This window comes from Chiloscyllium punctatum, chromosome 6 (genome assembly GCF_047496795.1).
Source record: "Chiloscyllium punctatum isolate Juve2018m chromosome 6, sChiPun1.3, whole genome shotgun sequence".
Lineage (NCBI taxonomy): Eukaryota > Metazoa > Chordata > Chondrichthyes > Orectolobiformes > Hemiscylliidae > Chiloscyllium > Chiloscyllium punctatum.
In genome coordinates this window covers 52,430,915-52,452,717 of record NC_092744.1, presented here as the reverse complement: position 1 = coordinate 52,452,717, position 21,803 = coordinate 52,430,915, and the positions used below count along the sequence as shown (strand labels likewise).

The window sequence follows — 21,803 nt, the reverse complement described above, 5'->3', positions numbered from 1 at the left end:
ATAAAGCACATATAAGATTCATGGTACCTTTTATTGTTTTGGAAACTATTTATTATTGTATACTAACCATTGTTACTGTCGAATCAGATTACTTTTCCATGAAATTTATGCTTCAAATTTTATAGTTAAATCACAGAGTACAATAAATCTAACGTGCTTTTGGAGTACAAAGTAAAATCAACACAATAGAAATCATAAAAATGCACAGCAGGGTTAAAAGAAGTATGGATTTATTTTAAAACTTACGGTAAAGAAGCAAAAAGAAAACAGCATATCGAGGCAAGTCCAAGAACTGCACTCCAGAGTTCCCAAAGATTCTGCACACATTCTTCCATCACAGAAGATATCCAACTTTCATTTCCACATAACATACCATTCTTTCCCACAGTGACATTGGATTCATGGTAATTCTTTGAAAATTGGAGTAAATCTCTCATGCTACAAACACCAGGTAAACTGGAGACAGGTGACTGCGCTATCCTTAACCTGAACCTTGCTCGAGGAACTTGTCTCTTTATAGTTAGTCACTGAGATCTTATCAGCTGAACAGATCCTGTTGCAGTTTGAACATGAGTCACCCTGTAAAAAACGCCTTTGCATTAGTTCAGATCTAAAATTTAACTTGGACTTGAATCATTTCCATGAAAAATCACCATAAATTCAGAAAAGGATGTTTAACCTCACAGATATGAACACCAATGTGTAAAAGCCCCTCTCGAAGAATTTAAAATTACATAGATAGCAATAACAAAAAATGGACATTGGCCCAACTACTCTGTACTTAAATTTATATTTTTCACTCTAATGTGGTTGACTCCTTTATAACTGCTATGTTCTGATATTGCTTTCCTTCCCACGGCTGACTCATTCAATAACTTTGATTGTAGGTTCCAGAGCACCTCAATACTGTGTCTAAAAATATTCCTTCGCTGCAATTTCTTGTATGTCTTATATTAAATTGTATAATTTTACACCATCTGTCACTGGAAACACTGCATTTCTATTTGCCTTATGCTGAATTGTTGAATCACAGAGTACAGATGTGGGCTTTCAATTCATCAAGTCTGGTCTAACAAAAAGCACTCTAATTCTACAATGGTCCCACATTCCAGCACTTGGCCCCACAGCCTTGAATGCTTATGGCATTTAAATTCTCTTCCAAGTACTTTTTAAAAAGGTTGTGAGATTCCCCACCTCAATTACCTTCCCAGTAGTTTATTCCAGATTCCCACTATCTTGTTAATGAAATGATTTTTCTTCAAATCCCCTCTAAGTCTTTCCTCTTGAAATGATTCTTCATTGTTATTGACCCTTCAACTCAGAAGAGCAGTACTTTCTATCCACTCCGTGCATGTCCCTCACAATTTTACACAACTCTGTCAGATCCCCCCTCCAGCTGACATAAGAACTAAAGTAGCCAAAAGTGAGGACTGCAGATGCTGGAGATTAGAGTCGAGAGTGTGGTGCTGGAAAGCACAACAGGTCAGCACCATCCGAGGAGCAGGAGAGTCAACGATTAGGGCAAAAACCCTTCCTGTTGAAGGGCTTTTGCCTGAAACGTGACTTTCCTGATAAGAACAAGAGTAGGCTGTTCAGCCCCTGTGTCTGTTCTATCATTCAATAAGATCATGGCTGATCTGTGACCTAACTCCATATGCTTGCCTTGAGCCCATTCCCCTTGATACCCCTGCTTAATAAAAAATTGATTCAGATTTAAATTTAACAAAAGAATTAGCATTGATTGCCTTTGAAGAAAGGGAGTTCCAAACCTTTCCTGCTCTTTGCATGTAGAAGTGCTTTCTAATTTCTTGCCTGAATGGCCTGGCCCCTAATTCTTAGTCTGTGCCACCTGGTTCTAGGATCTGCAACCTGCGGAAATAATTTATCGTTATCCATCATGTATTTCCCTGATAATATCCCAAAGACCTCAATTAGATCACCCCTTAACCTTCTAAATTCTAAGAATAGAGGCCTTATGGTATCTAATCTCTTTTCACAACTTAACTCCTGAAATCCAGATATCATCCTTGTTAACCTGCATTGAACTCCCTCCAGGACCAAGACATCATTCCTAAGGTGTGATGCAGTACTCCAAATATGGTCTAGCCAAAGATTTTTATAACTGCAGCATTACATCTTCATACTTGTACTCCAGCCCTTTAGATATAGGCCTTGCTGACTATTTTCTGCACTTGTCGGTGTGACATTTTAAATGAGATATGTATCTGAACCCCCAAATCTCGGTAGACATTCCCTATATTTAACTTTGTGCCATCCAAAAAACTATCCTGATCTATATCTGTCTGAAATGGATAACCTAAAATGTACTTGTATTAAAAATCATCCACCACAGGTTTGCCCATTCACCTCATCTATTAATATCCTGATATCATTCTATGTTGTCGCCAACACTGTCTACAAGTCTACCCAATTATGTGTCATCAGCAAGTTTGGATATTTAACTTTTTATGCCATTGTCCAAAGCATTAACAGATATTGTGAATAAGTTGAGGTCACAACACAGATCCCTGTAGTACACCACTAGTCTTGTCCTGCCATTTTGAGTACATACCCATTATTCCAACTCTGTTTCCTGCCACTCAACCAATTTCCAATTCATACGGATATTTTGCTCTCAATTGGACCTTCTGTGCTCCAAAGAAAACAGCGTGGTCTTATTCACCCTCTCTTCATACAAGACAACATCCATGTGAATTTCCTCTCCACCCCCTCCAGTACCATCACTACAGACGGTACTCCAGCTGTGGCCAACCAATTTTGTACAGCTCCACTATAACCTCCCTGCTCATATAATCTTAACAGGCGCATGGTGGCTCAGTGGTTAGCACTGCTGCCTTACAGCACCAGGGACCTGGGTTCAATTTCTGCCTCAGGCAACTGTCTGCGTGTAGTTTGCACATTCTTCCTGTGTCTGCATGGGTTTCTTCCCACAATCCAAAGATGCGCAGGTCAGGTGGATTGGCCATGCTAAATTGCCAAGTTGTGGCAATTATAGGGTATCGAAATGTGTCTGGTGGGTTCCTCTTCAGAGGGTTGTTGTGGACTTTTTGGGCCAAAGGGTCTGTTTCCATCCTGTCAGGAATCGACTCTAATCTAATGTCACAACTGATAAAGGCAAGTGTCCTATCTACCTTCACTTTCAGGTGGAGGACAATTGGGGAGGCAATGGCCTAGTGGGACAATTACTGGACTACTAATCCAGGAGCCATGTAATGCTCTGAAGTTCCAGATTCAAATCTCACCATGGTAGATGGTGAAATCTGGATTCAATAAAAAAAAATCTGGAATTAAAGAGTCTAATGATGACCATGACTCAATTGTCAGGAAAACCCATCTCATTCACTAATGTCCTTTCTGGAAGGAAACTGCCATCCTTACATGGTCTGGGCAATTAGGGATGGGCAGTAAGTGCTGGTATAGCCAGTGATGACCTCACACTGTGAATGAGAAAACCCTAAAGATCACTCTGTTCCTCTGAGCTTCCTAGTGTTCTTCCATTCATTGAGTACTCCCATGTCTTGTTACTTTGACCTGTCCCATCACATCATTGTTTTAAACAGCTAGTAACTCACTCTGTGAAATCCTCTGTTGCACAAAAAGCAGGCTTTTATTTTCCTATTGTATTAGTATTATAATTCTAAATTAAAGGCAGCCTTAAGGCCTATAAATCAGGAAGGGGGTACGTTTTCTTTTATGGATTGTGTAAAATCATGAGTTGGCACAAGGATTTAGCTCAAAGTATACATCAGAACATGAGGTCCCGTTCCTGATTGCTATCAGATAAATCCTGTTTGAAAATGCCAGTATTTAAACAGAAGTTGGCTCAAATTTGACACTGGTGCGGGGGGGGAGGGTGCGTTGCACGGGCATTCCTTTTCTTCTGCACATTTTTTTTGTGAAAATGCTTCATTGAGTCAGTCAATCTCAACCAGATGCTGATAGAAGTACATACGACTGAATATCATGGATTAGGAGGAATGGGAGGGGTGAAGACAACAGCACTATTTAGTTATTTTGTTGAAAATAAAAAACTGTGAATATAGAATTGAGCTCAATTGTGCTTTTGCCTGAATGGAAGAAGATTTATGTAAGATGCCAAAGGCTGACTGGAGCCCCTGAAATCCTGTGTAATACTATGATCCTAGAAAGGATAATAGCAAGGGACAATACTAGTCAGCTGCTACCTTTGCCTGCTTCTACTATGCTTGGTTTATGGGGTAGTGTCACAGTGAGTAATCCTCTTTGCAACCAACTCAAAAAAACAAACCTCCAATTCAGTTGTTCCAGGACTGACCTGCAGACTCACTCCTGTATATTGGGTATCCTTTGTCTTCAGTTTTTTTGCAGGTGCTTAAAGTCTCATCAGCCTAGACAAGGTCCCCTAAGTGTGGAAATAAGAATATTTTATGTTACTTCTTCCATAACCATCAGACATACTTTTGTCATCTCTCCGTTGTAATTTAAGAAAAATGATAGCCAATTAGCACACAGAAGGTTCCAACAAACAAATAGTTATGGCAACGATCAGTTCATTGGATTTTGTGACATTGACTGAAGGATCAATATTGGCAAGCACACTGGGGAATCAAGTCCGTGTTTCTCATTAAAATAACACCATGGGACCTTTATAACTGTAAGTAATCTAAATAACCTTAGAGCGACCTTAATTCATCTAAAAGACAACAACTCCAACAGTTCAGCATTACTCTCAGCCTTAAAGTTTTCCAAAGAAGGGTCATTGGACCCAAAACATTAACTCTGCTTTCACTCCACAGATGTTGCCAGACCTGCTGGGTTTCTCCAGAAATTTTTGTTTTCATTTTATATTTCCAGCAACCACAGTTCTTTTCAATTATTGATTTTTTGTACTCCAATTCTGAAGAGTGACTTGTTAATCTTCTAGAAATGGTTGATGGTTTCAAAGAATGCAAAAACATCTTTTGCTGCTCTACTTTACAATAAAGTTATTTGAAAATACAATCAGATTTTTGAATGTCATAAAAGAAATTTGCCCTTTCATATATTTGAGGGATGAAAAAATATATGCCCATTTATTTATCCTAAGATGAGCTAGAAAGGATAGACTGGAAAGGGCTAGAAATGCTGTTTATTTTTCCTGATGTTTCTAAGCTTTCTTCTATATACTGTTCAGCATCCATAAACAAAAATCAAGGCCATTATGTTGGAAATCAAAATGCAACAGCAATTATCACATGTATACAATGGCTTGGCTTGCCAAGTTTATAGTTGCTAGATGTAAAACAAGCTAATACAACATGCTGATTTTTTTTCTTGTGTTATTTCTTTCCTCTCCTCCGTCTCTCTCAAATGGGTATAGATCCAAATATGTACTCAGCTTTCTTTCATTATATTGTGTGACAAGATAATAAGTATAGACAGGCTGTTCAATTCAAACAAGCTAAGCTTCATCCATCAACATTTGTACAGTTTCCCTGGGAATTCTATTCTGTTGGATCACTATCATTATTCTGACTGACTGGACCATCAGAGAACCTGAAATTTGTTACAGCATGAAAGATGCCAGATATTTTCAATAACAAAGGAGGAAGCTAAAGGCTGAAATCATTTCTGCAAGTGGGTTAGATCAGAGAAATTCACTCATCATTTTGTAGTATAAGGAAAACATCAATCAAATAGGATACCTGATTACATTACTAGCAGTGGCATCAAGTCATATGATAGCAAGTGTTCAGAATGTCTCCTGTAGGATAATGTGGAGGTGAACTGTGGTGGACAAAGTTAAAAATCACACAACACCAGGTTATAGTCCAAAACATTTATTTTGAAGCACAAACTTTTGGAGAGCTGCTCCTTCATCAAGTGACAAGTGGGGCAGGATTGTTGGGACACAGAATTTATAATAAAAGACCAAAATATTTCCAAAGTAGGAATTAATAAAATGTCACATGAACCGATTGCCTATAGCAATCTAGGTTTTCTTTCCGTACATCACATCAGTTGTATGACACTATGATCTTGTGCCATAAATTCTGTGTCCTATGATCCTGTCCCACTAGCAACCTGATGAAGGAACAGTGCTCCGAAAGCTTGTACTTACAAATAAACCTGTCAGACTGTAACCTGGTGTTGTGTGCTTTTTAACTTACTATAAGATGGTCATGGAGTGATTTCTCCTATTATCTGTAATGAACATAATTCACTAAACAGTTCTGGTTATGAACACTCTGAGCACAACTGCAATATATTCCATGATTATTCATTACTACATGATGTCTGCATTAACTTTAAATTCAAACCTAAACTACTCACGAGAGATCAGATCCTAACATTTACTCTCCTATGTGTATCTCATCCCAACATACCTGCTGATGCTACTCAGTGACTAGCCACAGGGAGTGATTAGAATCAGAGTGGCCAATTTTACTTTCTTATGAAAATTCTACTGTTGCTCCCTTCTCCAAGCTGCACAAAATAGCCCAGAAATACACTGTGGATCTAAAACCAGCAATATGGGATTGGATTGTCTGCTTGTCAAAAGTGTCTCAAACTGTTTGGAAAAGTCACAAGATGTATACAACAGGCAGTCGGTCCTACAGTGCCTGGGGACCAATCCATATCAAAGTGCTTCTTGGCACAACACTGCATCCTTAAAATTTGCAATTTTAAGTCACAAAGACTTCAACTCAAGCATTCAAATATTCTTATAAAATCCTGTTTCTTATCCTTTTTGAGTTGTATTTCTTCTTTTGATGTGAGGTTTTCATACATCTTTGATATTTGCATAGTAACATTAGTTAGCCTAACTTCTATCATTAAATAAGAACAGATATGGAAAATATAATAAAGAGAAACACCTGAACATGATGTAAAATTACTGAATTAGCATTGGAATTTTAATCTACAGAACTGAAATTGGCTATTACCTATTAATCTACTTTCCCCAATCAACCGTATAGAATATTTGCACAAAAGGTAGAATTATAAACCTCACATCAAATGATTAGAGACAAGTGGTCTAAAAAGTGTTGTAATATTTTAGATGTGATGAATGATAGCATAATGCAGGCTGTATAATGTTGAATGGATAGACTGCATCCTCAATTTACAAAGACCTGACAGAAGCTCCTAATAGTTTCAAGTGTAAAGCTGAACAGATCTTCATTTTTATGAATATACATTCAAACTTTACTTGACATTTCCTGTCATTTTAAGATGTTTTTCATTTTCAATTTAAACAATATTTCATTTGAAGAACACTGAATGTGAATAATGACAGCTAAACTGTGGGCAATAAAAACAAATAGAAACCAGTACTCAGGTACAGAACATTGTATAATGTGCTGAGTAATAACATCAATGCCCATTGTGCAGCTGACAATGAAAGACTAACCAATTCTTCAGTGTTTCAAGTGATTCATTTTTAAGCAATTAATCATATTGCATGCAGTTGAATCCAAGTTTATTTGAAAAGCAAGTGTTGACTAAATTAGACACTGGGTGAAAAATAGTAAGAAGAAAAATTTATTGTGAAAACATGCAGATTACCATTACTTTAAAAAAAATTGTGAAGTCTCTGAATTACATACAATGTATATGGGAAAAAAAAGCAGTAGTAAATGTTTAAAGATAGAAATATAGGAAATCTCAACAGGAAATATTTCTACAATGTGGAGATCTGCTGTAATAATTATTACTGCAATTTCTGCCATGGAAGGAAAACAATCTAATCTTGGTTTCTCCTGGACTAAAAACATATGGACCGATGGACAGATTAAGGATTACTTATTGTAAACAGAATGAAGCAGTTAGTTTTCTTTAAAAAAATAGAGATAAAGGAAGCTGTTAACTTTTTGCTGAGCTTAACAAATGAAAAAAGTAGCAGTCATCCCATTATTTGTCTTCAATATTCAATCCAGAAAACCATTCCAAGTGCAGCCACTCATTTCACCCAAATCTAAATGTTATGAATATTTGAATATTTTAGTCCATCTTAATTCCTGTGGACTTACTTCATTTGTATCAGTTAGTTTCGAGCATAATTCTAAAGACATCATGTTTTATCTTGTGAATCACTGAAAATTTCCCTTATATTTTGATTAGCAAAATTCCTCACAGTGCTCAAGGTACAGATCTTTATTTTTTCACGGGATGAGGGAGTTAAATGGGCAATAAATGCTACCAGCATTTATTGCCCATCCCTAATTGCCTACAGGGCAGTTGAGAGTCAACCACATTGCTGTGGGTCTAGAGTCACATGTAGGCCAGACTAAGTAAGGATGGCATTTTCCTTCCTTAAATGACATTAGTGAACCAGATGGGTTTGTCCAACAGTTGGCAATGGATTTGAAGTCATTAGATTCTTAATTCCAGATATTTATTGAATTCAAATTCCACCATCTGCCATGGTTGGATTCAAACCCAGGCTTATGGAATATTAGCTGGGTCTCTGGATTAACAGTCCAGTGGTAATACCACTAAATCTTCACCTCCCCTATCAATCCAATCTATTACATTTCCAGTAAATCCAGCTTGTAGGAGACTAATCTAGCAATCCAAAATTAGATTTTATAGAAATCTGAAGAGGCACCAGCGCTGGCCATGTGACCTCCATTGTGTACTCACCCATAAAAAGCTAGAAGAGACATCACAAGGCATCAAGTAGGTAATTGTTTGGTTTGGATGAGGATTATTTTCTTCTAAACTACAACCTGGAAATGATGACAAAAAACATTGTCACATTTAAAATTTCAATCATTACATTAATAAATATTATGACAAATGATCACTGAATAAATATTTTCACTGATTTAATAAACAAGTAAAGTTAGTCTGAGACAGAGCAGAGCAGGTTGTGTGCCCAGACAGCAGAATGTGGGAGGTTGTGGATAGCGAGTCCTATGCAAACACACTTTTAGGAAATGTTTCCAACTCAAATCTCTCCAGATTAGGGATGTTAATCTGAAGTACAAGTTGGAGTCACTTTGACACATCAGAGAGGGAAAGGGATGAGGAGATTATAGAAGTATCTTCTGCATCCATGAATGAGAATCATAATGGAAGTGTTGTCTACCCAGTGCGGGGGTCAGAGATATCTGAGGGTGGCTGGAGAGGAACTTGGAAGGGCAGGCGCAAACCCTATTGCTATGGTCCATGTTAGAACAAACAATATTGATGAAAATAGAGGGTTTTCTTCTGAAAGACTATCAGGAGTTTGGCTCTAAACATGAAGCAGGAAATCAAGAGTATAATCTTTAGATTAGTTCAAGTTATGGGCAAATTGGCACAGGAGCAGACAGAACAGGAGAATTAACACAGGGCTAACAGACTATCGAGGGAAAGCAAGTTTCTATTTGGGGGAACACTAACAACAATTCTGGGAGGTGGGGGCGATGGACCAATGGAACCAGCTCTGCTAATGGGACCCCTGTTCCAAACAGAAAGCATTAATAAGGAGGCGAGAAGGGTTTTAAGCTCATAAGATAGTGAGAGAGCTCTACAGGAAACATAATTAGTCTAATGTTAACAAGACAAAAACAAAGAATGAATAAAATAAAATTGGATATTGATGGCAAGGGAGTAAATAGAATTATAGAACAGGGCCTAAACAGATGGCTAAATATAAAAGGTGAGAGGAAATACTCCCAAAAATTATTTGAACCATCTGTATAGCAATGCATGCAGTGTGTGTAATGAAACAGGGGAGCTGGATGGTCTTGTTAATATTCTAACCAGATTCACCCATGAGAAAAGATATAAAGTTAGACACTTCAGGAGACCCAAGTGCAGTAGGCGGTGGAGAGAAATTCTTAACTGTACATCCACACCAACACTCCTGCATAGTTTCAGAAATTGTGCAGATGTGAGGCACCAACAACAACAAAAAAGGAAAAGCAAAATTGTCTGCATTTGCCAGTGGCTCTGCCTGATCTAATCTGGGCTGGCGCTGTCCGTCTATCATAGCTGTATGATTTTGTTCTGCATTCCAAATATGCAGAACTCATCCTCTCTTAAACTCTGACTAAAATCAATGTAAGCATCATATTGGTTGAATCAATTTTGATTGATCATATAGCTCGTTGAAGAGTTGACCATGTTATGACAGTCATATAACCTATTTTTAATACAATCTGATTTTTGTGCACAATATTCCACCACATTTTACAGGATAATGGTGTTTGGTAACAGATTAGACAATCATACTCATGAAATACACAATAAATTATTCTATTGGTAATATGAGGACTCACAAGTCCAATATAGCAGATCCTGAGAGCAATCAGATGTTCAATGTTGTGGTTCAGAAATGAATAAGTTTGCAGATGTGCTGGAAATTTCTGCTACAGACGAATCCAAAATGAAATAACTGCTTTTTAATAAGAAATTCTGATGTAGTTATGTTTATAAATTTCCATGGATTATACTCTGCAAATTCAATTAGATAAGATTCTGTGAAGTTTCTCCCATATATTTTGAGTACTTTGAATAATTTGGCAGCCTCCACTATGAAAATGCCACTACTGAGGAGATCCAACAACAGATCAGCTTTGTCTGTTCAACTTTCTACAAACTGGAAGAACTATTAAGTATTTGAGAAGAAGGACCTCTACAAGTCACAAAAAAAGTCACAGTTGTCAGAGCAGTTGTTGCGATTTTACATCTGCACTGCAGTGAGACTACACTCTGTATCAGTGACACGTAACAGCATAAGAAAAATTCCATCAGCAATATTTCTGCTAGATTCTCAAGTTTCAGTTGGAGAATTGTTCAACAAAATCTACTGTCCTTGAAGCTAGCTCACAAGTAATCAGGCATTACAAACTATGATGGATTGTCCAGAAAACTAAAGCCATCTCCCTCAAAAGCTCTTGATTTATCAACTCTCAAATAGTCAACATAACAGGGGAGATCAAGGAAAATGCTTCTAAAACACTGTGAATCTTTCATTGATATGCAGTAACACTAACTTTAGTGATTGCTAATAAGCTCCTCCCAATCATTCAGAATGACAACAACTTATCCATTGAGTTGCATCATGCTTTGAGACCCAACATCTTAATAATGAGGCAGAATAGGTGCAGAAACAGAAAGTAAATGAAGCAAAATCTGCCCGATCCCACTATTGCACGGGAGGTCCTGCCTCATGTGCCCAAAGTTATGCGGATCAAGAAGCAGCATGTTCATTCACATGAAGTCTTCTGGCATAAACTATGTTACCAAGCAGATGTCATTCCTGAATAGTTAGGCAGCTGATGACTTGGAACAACCAGCAACATCTTATTCTACAATGCCAACTGTTCAACTGTTTTTCCAACTCAACAGCATAAACAACACACTTGCTTTTCAAGAATACAGTGAGTCAATAAATAAATGCAGGTTATGTTTAAGCAGTTCAGTACAAAGCTGTATTCTTGATGCTACAACAGTAGAGGGAGAACTTCCAGCACAAGTGCAGATGCAGTCAACAGTTAGTAACACTGAATGTTAATGCTACAAGCTCTTTTTAGACAGTATCTGGAGGTTTTATTTCAAGATCAGTCAATTCATTTTGTATAATTGTATTGAACAAGTCACAACATTCTGAGCAGGACAGCATATCCATTATAAGAATGGTCAAAATTTGAAATTAATCATTTTAAATGGACTCATTCATTCGAAAATAAATGAATTGCATGTTCTTCACCAATGAAAATCAGTTCATAAATCTTACTGAATGCAATGGAATTTTTCTTTGGAAAACACAAGACATCAAGTTTTCAATCTTAAAGTGCAAGTTGACAAAATGGATTCATTGCCAACTCGATCATGAGCAAATCAGTATAAAATGCTGTACACTAAACCTAAGAAATTTGAAGTATGGTGAACTACTAAAGTATTCCAAAATTAACAAAGTTGAAGAACCAAACCAGTACAAAAGGCATTAAAACAGATGCTACAAATAAGTTTGGGACAATGAACTAGTTTTCTGATAGGAGGAAATGTGTAACACAGGACTCAGCAGAGGGAATGGGAGCTTGAGAATGATCAAGTTTTTAACATATAGCAGATGATTTCCATGTATGCCAGTGCCCCACTGCGGAGCAAACACACATGCACACCAATTCCTGGTTGATTGGCATCAGGAGTTACAGCATACAACAGACTACAAGATTGGGAATGACTTAAGCCCAACAATGTGCAAGTGATATGTGACAGTAATACTAAATCAGATAGATGAAGGCCCATTTTTTCATCTGTCCAAACAACTGCTCTGGATGTCAATTCCCATCCCATAGTAGCACTCTGGTCTCAAAATTACAAGTTTATGATTTAGCACAATTTGTATTTCTACATTACCTCTCACAACCTTGGGGCATGCTAAAGTATTTTACAAGTAATTAAGTTTTTGAAGTGTAGTCATTATTGTGATTCAGGATACATGCAGCAAATCTGCATACAGCATGCCCCACAATCAGTAATAAACTACATATCACAAAAATAGATTACATAAAGAGAATCAGCTGCTCTGCTACAAATTATAGCTTTTAAAAAAAATTGGCTTGAAATGGTTGATGAGATCTCAATTTAATGTTCGATCCAAAAATTAGCATCTCAGACAGACCAAAGAGGCTGAAACTTTAAAGGACAGCATAATGGCTCAGTGTTTAGCACTGCTGCCTCACAACGCAAGGGACCCGGGTTCAATTCTAGCCTCGGGTGACTGTCTATATGAAGTTTGTATATTTTCCCTGTCTCTGTGTAGGTTCCCTCTCGTTTCCTCCCACAGTCCAAAGGTGTGCAGGTTAGGTTGATTGGACATGCTAAAATTGCTCATCGTGTCCAGGGATGTGTAGGTTACGTGGATTAGCCATGGGAAATGCAGGGTTAAAGGGATGCAGTGTGTCTGGGTGGAATGCTCTTTGGAGGGTCAGTTACAGATTTGACTAGAAAGGGGAATCAAAAACTTGATCAAAGTAAAGGATCGTGAAAGTTTTATGAAGATGGAAGACAGGTTGCAAGGTTTATACTATAGAAGAAACTCTGTAGGATTCAAGCAGTTGACAGCATGATCAATACTGGAGCAAAGGGGAGCCAGTGGCATCAACAGTTCTCGGTCAGACATAGTGGTTAGGATGGCACACAGGGCTGGAGAACACCAACAAGATAGGCAGTGGAATCTTGTTGAGGCAGGTGAGAGAGACATGCTACCTTTCATACAGAAAGCCCAGGCAACCACACTAACCAAGCAGAGACTAGTTCACCAGTGGGCAATCCCTGGAATCAAAATCCTTGGTAGAAGCCCCATCCAATGAACACTGCCAATCAGAGACTGGATAACTCTTATACTTAGCAGCACCAGCACAGAGGGATGTACCTGCTGGTGGAAAAGTACATCCACAATCCCAGGGTCACTGAGGACCCAGAACAGGGATAACTAATTTGTGGGGAATGATTTTCTCAAGTTGGGAATCGAGGAGGTGGGGGTTAGATGCAAGAGCAAAGCATTAAGCTCTCAGCAGGCAAACTCCTGCCCCGGTCCAGTCCCTCCACCAGGAGCTAACTGTCTTTGAGGATCCCTTCTGGATGTGACAAGTTGCCTGCAAAGGAGCAGCCAGTGGTGGTGTGGGATCCTTAAGTGGTCCTTCATTGGCCACTAAGGGCCTCACTGGTGCCAGGTTGGGAAGATCAATCATGCACCTGCTGGTCCAGAACTTAGCTGTGGTGTTTGGCATGGTTTGGGTGTGCCCTTATGCCATCCTAATTACCCCCTCTAGCAGCAGAAGATTGCACCCAGGGATTGATATTGAATAATTTATTTTAAAGAAAAGGAGATTCAGTTTCATACTTTAAGAAAATCAGAGTCAGTATAGATCAGCAAGGATCAGTGTAATTGTTAATATAATCGAATTCAAAAATGGATACTTGTAGGAAAACGTTGGATATTTTGAAATCAGTGAATGATGGGAAGTCAGCAATAAAGAATCGTTAAACTTAGTGGCAGTAATTGGTAGCTCTGTAACATTAGAGACAAAGCCAACGAGAGAAAAAAAATAAAAGTCTAAGTGATCTTGGAGATGATGGGTTTATAGTCCAGTTCAAAACTGCACAGGGGATCAAATTTACAAATGATTCCACCGAGTGTGACCACAATAAAACTTTCACTGTCAAGTAGTAGAGACAAAGAGGAACTGAAGTAATGCCGTTTGTCTTTCCAATGTTGAGCCGGGAAGGTGCGCACTTCACTCTGATGTCTAGATTAGAGTGGTGCTGGAAAAGCACAGCAGGTCAGGCAGCATCCGAGGAGCAGGAAAACCGACGTTTCGGGCAAAAGCCCTTCATCAGGAATAGAGGCAGGGTGCCTGCAGAGTGGAGAGGGGGATGGGGGTGGGGACAAAGTAGCATAGAGTACAATAGGCGAATGGGGGTGGGGATGGAGGTGATAGGTCAGAGAGAAGGGTGGGAGTGGATAGGTGGAAAGGAAGATAGGCAGGTAGGACAGGTCATGGGGATGGTACTGAGCTGGAAAGTTGAAACTGGAGTGAGGTGGGGGAAAGGGAAATGAGGAAACTGGTGAAGCCCACATTGATGCCCTGGGGTTGAAGTGCTCTGAGGCAGAAGATGAAGCATTCTTCCTCCACGCTTTGGTTGGTGAGGGAAGGGTGGTGGAGGAGGCCCAGGACCTGCATGTCCTCGGCAGAGTAGGAGGGGGAGTTGAAATGTTGGGTGGTGGGGTTGATTGGTGCGGGTGTCCCGGAGATGTTCCCTGGGGGGCGTCCAGTCTCCCCAATGTAGAAAAGACTGCATCAGGAGCAACGGATACAATAAATGATATTGGTGGACGTGCAGGTAAAACTTTGATGGATGTGGAAGACTCCTTTGGGGCCTTGGATGGAGGTGAAGGAGGTGGTGTGGGCGCAGGTTTTGCAATTCCTGCGGTGGCAAGGGAGGGTGCCAGGAAGGGAGGGTGGGTTGTAGGGGGGGCGTGGACCTGACCAGGTAGTCACGGAGGGAATGGTCTTTGCGGAAAGCGGAAATGGGTGGGGAGGGAAATATATCACTGGTGGTGGGGTCCGTTTGGAGGTGGCAGAAATGTCTTCGGATGATGTCGTTTATGTGAAGGTTGGTAGGGTGGAAGGGGAGCACCAGGGGGGTTCTGTCCTTGTTACGGTTGGAGGGGTGGGGTTTGAGAGCAGAGGTGGAGGATGTGGACAAGATGCGTTGGAGGACAGATACAGTGAAGGTGGAGGAATTAGAAATTACCTCTTGCAAAAATGCCATCCCGTATTCCCAATTCCTCCGCCTCCACTGTATCTGCTCCCAGGAGGACCAGTTCCACCACAGAACACACCAGATGGCCTCCTTCTTTAGAGACCGCACTTTCCCTTCCCACGTGGTTAAAGATGCCCTCCAATGCATCTTGTCCACATCTCGCACCTCCGCCCTCAGACCCCACCCCTCCAACCGTAACAAGGACAGAATCCCCCTGGTGCTCACCTTCCAACCCACGCATAAACCATATCATCTGAAGACATTTCCATCACCTCCAAATGGACCCCACCACCAGGGATATATTTCCCTCCCCAACCATTTCTGCTTTCCGCAAAGACCATTCCCTCCGTGACTACCTGGTCAGGTCCACGCCCCCACCCCCCAACAACCCACCCTCCCTTCCTGGCACCCCCCCACCACTGCAGGAATTGCAAAACCTGCGCCCACACCACCTCCCTCACCTCCATCCAAGGCCCCAAAGGAGTCTTCCACATCCATTACAGTTTTACCTGCACATCCACCAATATCATTTATTGTATCCGTTGATCCCGATGCGGTCTCTTCTACATTGGGGAGACTGGACACCTCCTAGCAGTGTGTTTTAGGGAACATTTTTGGGACACCTGCACCAATCAACCACACCGCCCTGTGGCCTAACACTTTAACTCCCCCTCCCATTCTGCTGACGACATGCAGGTCCCTGGGCCTCCTCCACTCCCACTCCCTCACTATCCAACGCCTTGGGGAAGAACGCCTCATCTTCCGCCTCGGAAACCTTCAACCCCTGGGTATCAACGTGGACTTCACCAGTTTCCTCATTTCCCCTTCCCCCATCTCAGCTCAGCACCGTCTCCATGACCTGTCCTATCTGCCTATCTTCCTTTCCACTTATCTACTTCCTCCTCTCTGACATCACCTCCATTCACCCATTGTCCTCTTTGCTACTTTCTCCCCACCCCCAGCCCCCAGCCCCCTCTCATTTACCTCTCCACTCTGCAGGTTTCCTGCCTCAATTCCTGATGAAGGACTTTTGCCCGAAACGTTGATTTTTCCTGCCTGACCTGCTGTGCTTTTCCAACACCACTCTAATCTAGACTCTGGTTTCCAGCATCTGCAGTCCTTGTTTTTACCGAGTTCATTCTGATGTACGAGGGTGGAGGTCGAGACGGTAGAATTACACATTTTATTTTTTAAGTGGCTATTTTGAGCACGAGTCAATAATTATCAGCGCGACTCAAACTGGATTTCCAAGTTGTGCGATTGTTCTAGCCTTTCTTGAACTGAATAATCAGAAACAGACTGTTTAGGTAATGATTCACAACTGTGCTTTACGGTATACGTATAAACAATACTGAGGTGGACCTTCATAAAATAGTATTGCCAGCTGGGAAAGTTTATCACTTTTAAAGCTGTGGCCAAATCTTGTCCAGCTCAATTTCCCACTCCGAAACAACCATTAAAAATTGTTTTAAAATCATTAAACATACTAACTACACAAACAACATTTTTTTTTGTTTTCATAATTCAATTAATGTTACAAGGGATACTTGAAACTATATTTATTTGTATGTGATATGAGATGATATATATATCTAATTGGAAATAACTAAATAACTTAATGAATAATTGGAAATAAATAAAATAATTTTCATCGGTGACCGCCCATTGATTCTGCACTTGTTCATTGTGAATTGTATCCATTCACAAATACACTTTTTATCGCTCCCATCACGACACGTTGTACTCACCTTTTGGCATTTTACATCCCTTGTTCCTGCTAAAGTGTGTTTTTCCCAAACCTGGAAACTCTGAAATCACCATTTAATTTGACACTAACAATTCTAAAATTAAACACAGCCTCGGGAAGTCACTGAACCTGTAGAGAGAAGCTGGGAAAACACTCACTCAATATTAGTGTGCTCCATTAACAGCGCCACTGCATTGGCAGACTGGGAGCTTCAACCTGCCTTAGCTTATCTGCAATGAAGCACGAGTCTAAACCGTTTACACATTAACGGGAAGAATTAACTAAAGAATGATTTTTTAAAAAAGTTTTTGGCCATCATTTATTACTCAACTGTAACTGTCCTTGAGCACATGATGGTGAGCGTTGAGCCTTTACACTTCACGTTGGTGTATGCATAGTCCATCTGGTTTGGGTACAATAATGACTTTAGGGTGATATGGAGATGTCAGTGTTGGACTGGGGTGTACAACGTTAAAAATCACACAACACCAGCTTATAGTCTAACAGGTTTATTGGAAGCACTAGCTTTCAGAGCGCTGCTCACAAAGGAGCAGCACTCCGAAAGATAGTACTTCCAGTTAAACCTGTTGGATTATAACCTGGCGTTGTGTGATTTTTTGACTTTAGGATGGGAATTCCAGGATTTTTACATGGTGAAAGAATCATGAGTGGAAACAGGCTCTTCACCCCAACACATCCACACTGAACCTCCGAAGAGTAATCCACCTGGACCCATTCCCCTATCCTATTTTTACCCCTGACTAATGCACCTAACCTACACATCCTGAAAGACTATGGGCAATTTAGTCTGGCCAATTCACCTAACCCACACAGCTTTGGACTGTAAGAGGAAACCGAAGCACCCGGAGGAAACTCTCACAGACACAGGGTGAATGTGCAAACTGCACACAGTCAGTTGAGGCTGGACTCGAACCTGGGTCCCTAGCGCTGTGGGTAGTACGAACCACTGAGCCACCGTGAAAGAGCACAAAATTCCAAATCACAAAATTCTATCTTTTATTTACAGATTCTTTCTGGAGAGCATGCTGTCTTTTGCCTCACATGAGCGTATTTATCTTTGGGATTAAGCTTCACTCCCAGATTGTAGTCTAGATGTTTGCCATTTGTCTAAGAATAAATTTTGTCTTAAATTAATGGATTATTTTTAAGTTCATTAGAAGAGATCTGAGGGAAGTTTCTTTCATTCTAGACAGTGCTATGATCGCACGTAATGTATAACTGGACAAAGGCAGACCGAAATAAAATCTGGTCTGACAGATCATATATTTTAAAAACATAATGCACTACTGTGGTCATTCACTAAAATATAGTCATAAAAGACTGCAGATTTTCTTGTAAACATAACATAGGTTTATTATATAAAAGCTTAAAAGAAAATTAAGAGAACAATCTAGCTTGATGTAATGATAAACAGTTTAAAAATCATAAAACAAGCAAAACCAAGTCTCATCTTGTTTCCTGACACTATGCATTACAGAAACTCAAATCTGGTGAAATTACCTCACCATATCAAATCTTTGAGTTCAATTCAACTGATTTCTCATCAGTTATTTCATCTAAACTGTCAAATCCTCTTGCATAAATGCACACAAAGCTGATAGCGTAGACTTTATCAGGTTTAATAAACTGCAAATCTCTAACCAAACATCCCTGGTAATTCACAAATTAAACTTCTGCGTTGAGATAACTGTATTTCCCCAGAACTGTCTTATACTCCTTTTCAGGAGAGAACCCAATCAGTTCTTTTCCAAAACCACCTCCGAAACTTGCAATCTTAGCATTTTCTCAGCTAAAATCAACCCTTGATTCTCCAGAATAAAAAAAAACAAACTAATATCCTCCAATATTAACCCCACCTGTCATAAACAACCACAATAAAACAATCTTCCATTAACATTCCAATGAGTCCATGTTCTTTGACACATATTGAATTAAGTAACTATTACAGAAGGAATGTCTAACTATTTATTTAAACCCCTAAGAAAAATAACTAACCCCATATATCACTATTTTAAAATTTATTCTATAAAAATATATACAATAATGGACATCCTACACCACAACAGTAGTGTAAATAGGGAATCAATTGGTCATTCTGGTGATTAAATCAACAAATGTATACTAATGGTATGGCTAGTGGATTAAAGGGCTTGATTACCAATACATTGCTCCCATAACATGGTTTGGGGGCTTGTCCAGGATCTTAGATGTGGATGTTAGGAAACTGAACATGGAGTAATACTAATTGCAAAGGTTGGTAGGAAAGATATCATGTTTTGCACATTATAAAAGCAGAATGGTATTAGAAGGCTGAAAGCTCTCTGACAGATGGAGGAGTTATCCCTGACTAGTTTACATATATTTAACTACGGTTAAGGCAGTAGAATTGTGATCACTCTTACCATTACTGTCATGACCAATAAGGTAATGTTTCACAGGAATGTGATATTTTTTGCAGGACTAATTATTATTCTTTAAGGTTTTGTGAATTGATCTACATGAGTATTTTGTTTCTCATATATTATTGCATTAAACAGTCTGTCAATAATTATGATTTATAATGCGCTGATAGCTACCTACATTATGTGAATCCCATCATTGCCTTTAAAACATTACGCTGCATCTTGTCAATTTGAAATACAGTATCATACTGTTTCAACACACCAGACTGTATTCTTCCAGTTCTTAAAAAAAAGTTTTTGCTGTTGATGTCAACATTAGTCCGTATTCATGTGAGGTCCAACTCTGCTGTGCAGTTTGTCTGAGTACATTTTGACAATTTGAATTTAAAATAAATTGTGCTTTCTCCCTTACCTGTGTATAATGGTGATATAATTCTTACTGACTAGTGGCAATCTCTATATACTTCTGATAATTGTATTTGTTATGTTCTACTTAACTTAAGCCTTAATTTAACTTATAAAATATTTCTGTTGCTTATCATTAAGTGAAAGTATTGTTGGATCAATTCTCGGTTTTGTTTAAATAGAGCCATATTTGCTGTTTCTAAAATAATTTCCTATGTCTTGAGGCAATCAGTGTCCACAATTCTTATCTACTTATTGAAGGGAGTATGAAATTCAAAGAGGACGTCAATGTTTGTTTTCACTATTACAGTGTGGCACTCATCAACTCAAAAGTATTTGATAACACAGATAAGCTTGCCATTTTTGGAAAGATGGCAGAGCTGTTGGCTGTAATGGCTAATCCAGTGGGATATTCTGTTGGAAAAGTCATTATAGCCTCGAGTGTTAGCAATGAAATAGAATTGCAATAGGTTTTGTTTAATTCATGAACTAATGAACAACTCTGTCGCCTCCACTTTCCATTCACCCAGGTAATAAAATTAATTAATACAGATAATTAGGCTGTAGAGAAAGGATTTAAGATTTCCTGTAAGACATTTGCCTACTGTGCTGCATTAACTTTTGTTTGAAGTTATCAAGTTTAATTATCAGCATTACGTTAAGGAATGCATTGCCATTTAACCCATACTTGGTTCAGTATGAATTTCTTTTTGTAATAAACCAGACTGCTGATTCAACTATACATGTTCACTGCTTGTGGTCTTCCAACTATTTTAGTTGCAAGAGCACATAGTGAACCCCTTTATGGACTCCAGTGTAAAATAATTTGGCAACACTGCTGCATCCTAATCAATTCACTTCATATAAGGATCTAGATTTTAGATTTCTGTCTGCTTAAGAAAATGCCATTTGGAGGTGAAAGATTGCAATGTTTGTTGGGAAAAAAAAATTAAAATTTTCAAATGTCTTCGTTTGAGAAAATCAACCCCTTTCATCCTTTGTAAATTTAGGAAACAATCTGGAGAAAGTAGAGGCCTTCATTGCACTTGTGAATGCTGGTGGCTGGGGATTGCACTGATGTATATCTCTGTATGGTCATATGCAGATTGTTATAAAATGTTTCACAGCAGAGTCTGGCCCCTAATCATCCTGGAGCCTCACTGCCTTTGGACCAAGGCCCAGCTTTGTCAAGTTAAAAATCACACAACACCAGGTTATAATCCAACAGGTTTAATTGGAAGCACACTAGCTTTCGGAGTGCCGCTCCTTCATCACCTGATGAAGGAGCGTCGCTCCGAAAGCTAATGTGCTTCTAATTAAACCTGTTGGATTATAACCTGGTGTTGTGTGATTTTTAACTTTGGACGCCCCAGTCCAACACCGGCATCTCCAAATCATGGCAGCTTTGTCAAGGCTATGTTGTAATCAACATGACAGCTATCCCACATTTTTAAAAGAATCATGAACAAACAAAATGACAACACGAAAAATATTGGTAACATTCAGATTTTTCTCAATCTAAATGATTTATAATAGTTAACAGGCACCAATAGATGGAACACCACAAAATCCTATGTCTCACTAGCAATAATCCTATAACCACCGATATTCACCCTGAAACTACAATCAGAATCACCTATACTGAACAGGATCTAGCCAAGCTTCCCATCTTTAATAAGCCCAAACTTCCCTTAGTCTCTGGTTTGAACAAACATCTTGTGAGAATGAGAACTCTGAACTGGCAAATGAGTTAAAACGGATCATTACATGGAGTTTATATACTAATACTAGCTGTCATGAATGATGTAAATGAATCAAATGGTTTTGTAAGGGAAAATGGGCTTGGTACTCATGCTAGTTTTGATAGAGCACTTTATTCCAAACTCCAAGCTACTCTGAGAATTTCCATAGGATGATAGAAATCACAGCACAAATAGTGGTCATTCAGCCCCCAGCAAAAATACACATGTTGGATCATG

At 39.2% G+C, this 21,803-nt stretch overlaps 1 protein-coding gene across 4 annotated transcripts in view; it reads right to left on the bottom strand.

Annotated features, from left to right (window-relative positions):
* LOC140478964 (lysosomal amino acid transporter 1 homolog) overlaps positions 1-17,158 on the bottom strand; it is a 51,055-nt gene extending 33,897 nt beyond the window's left edge. The window contains exons 1-3 of one of the 4 annotated variants that reach the window (XM_072572668.1): positions 16,998-17,156; positions 8,626-8,711; positions 4,316-4,402 (exon numbers count right to left, since the gene is read on the bottom strand). Coding sequence is in view for 3 of the 4 variants with exons in the window: in XM_072572670.1 (XP_072428771.1) it covers positions 8,626-8,648 (23 nt within the window). In the remaining variant the exon portion in view is untranslated. Of the gene's footprint in view, positions 1-4,315; positions 4,403-8,625; positions 8,712-16,997 lie in introns of all 4 variants that reach the window. The other 3 variants (XM_072572670.1, XM_072572667.1, XM_072572669.1) reach the window with 3 other exon arrangements.
* Between the last annotated feature and the right edge of the window lie 4,645 nt (positions 17,159-21,803).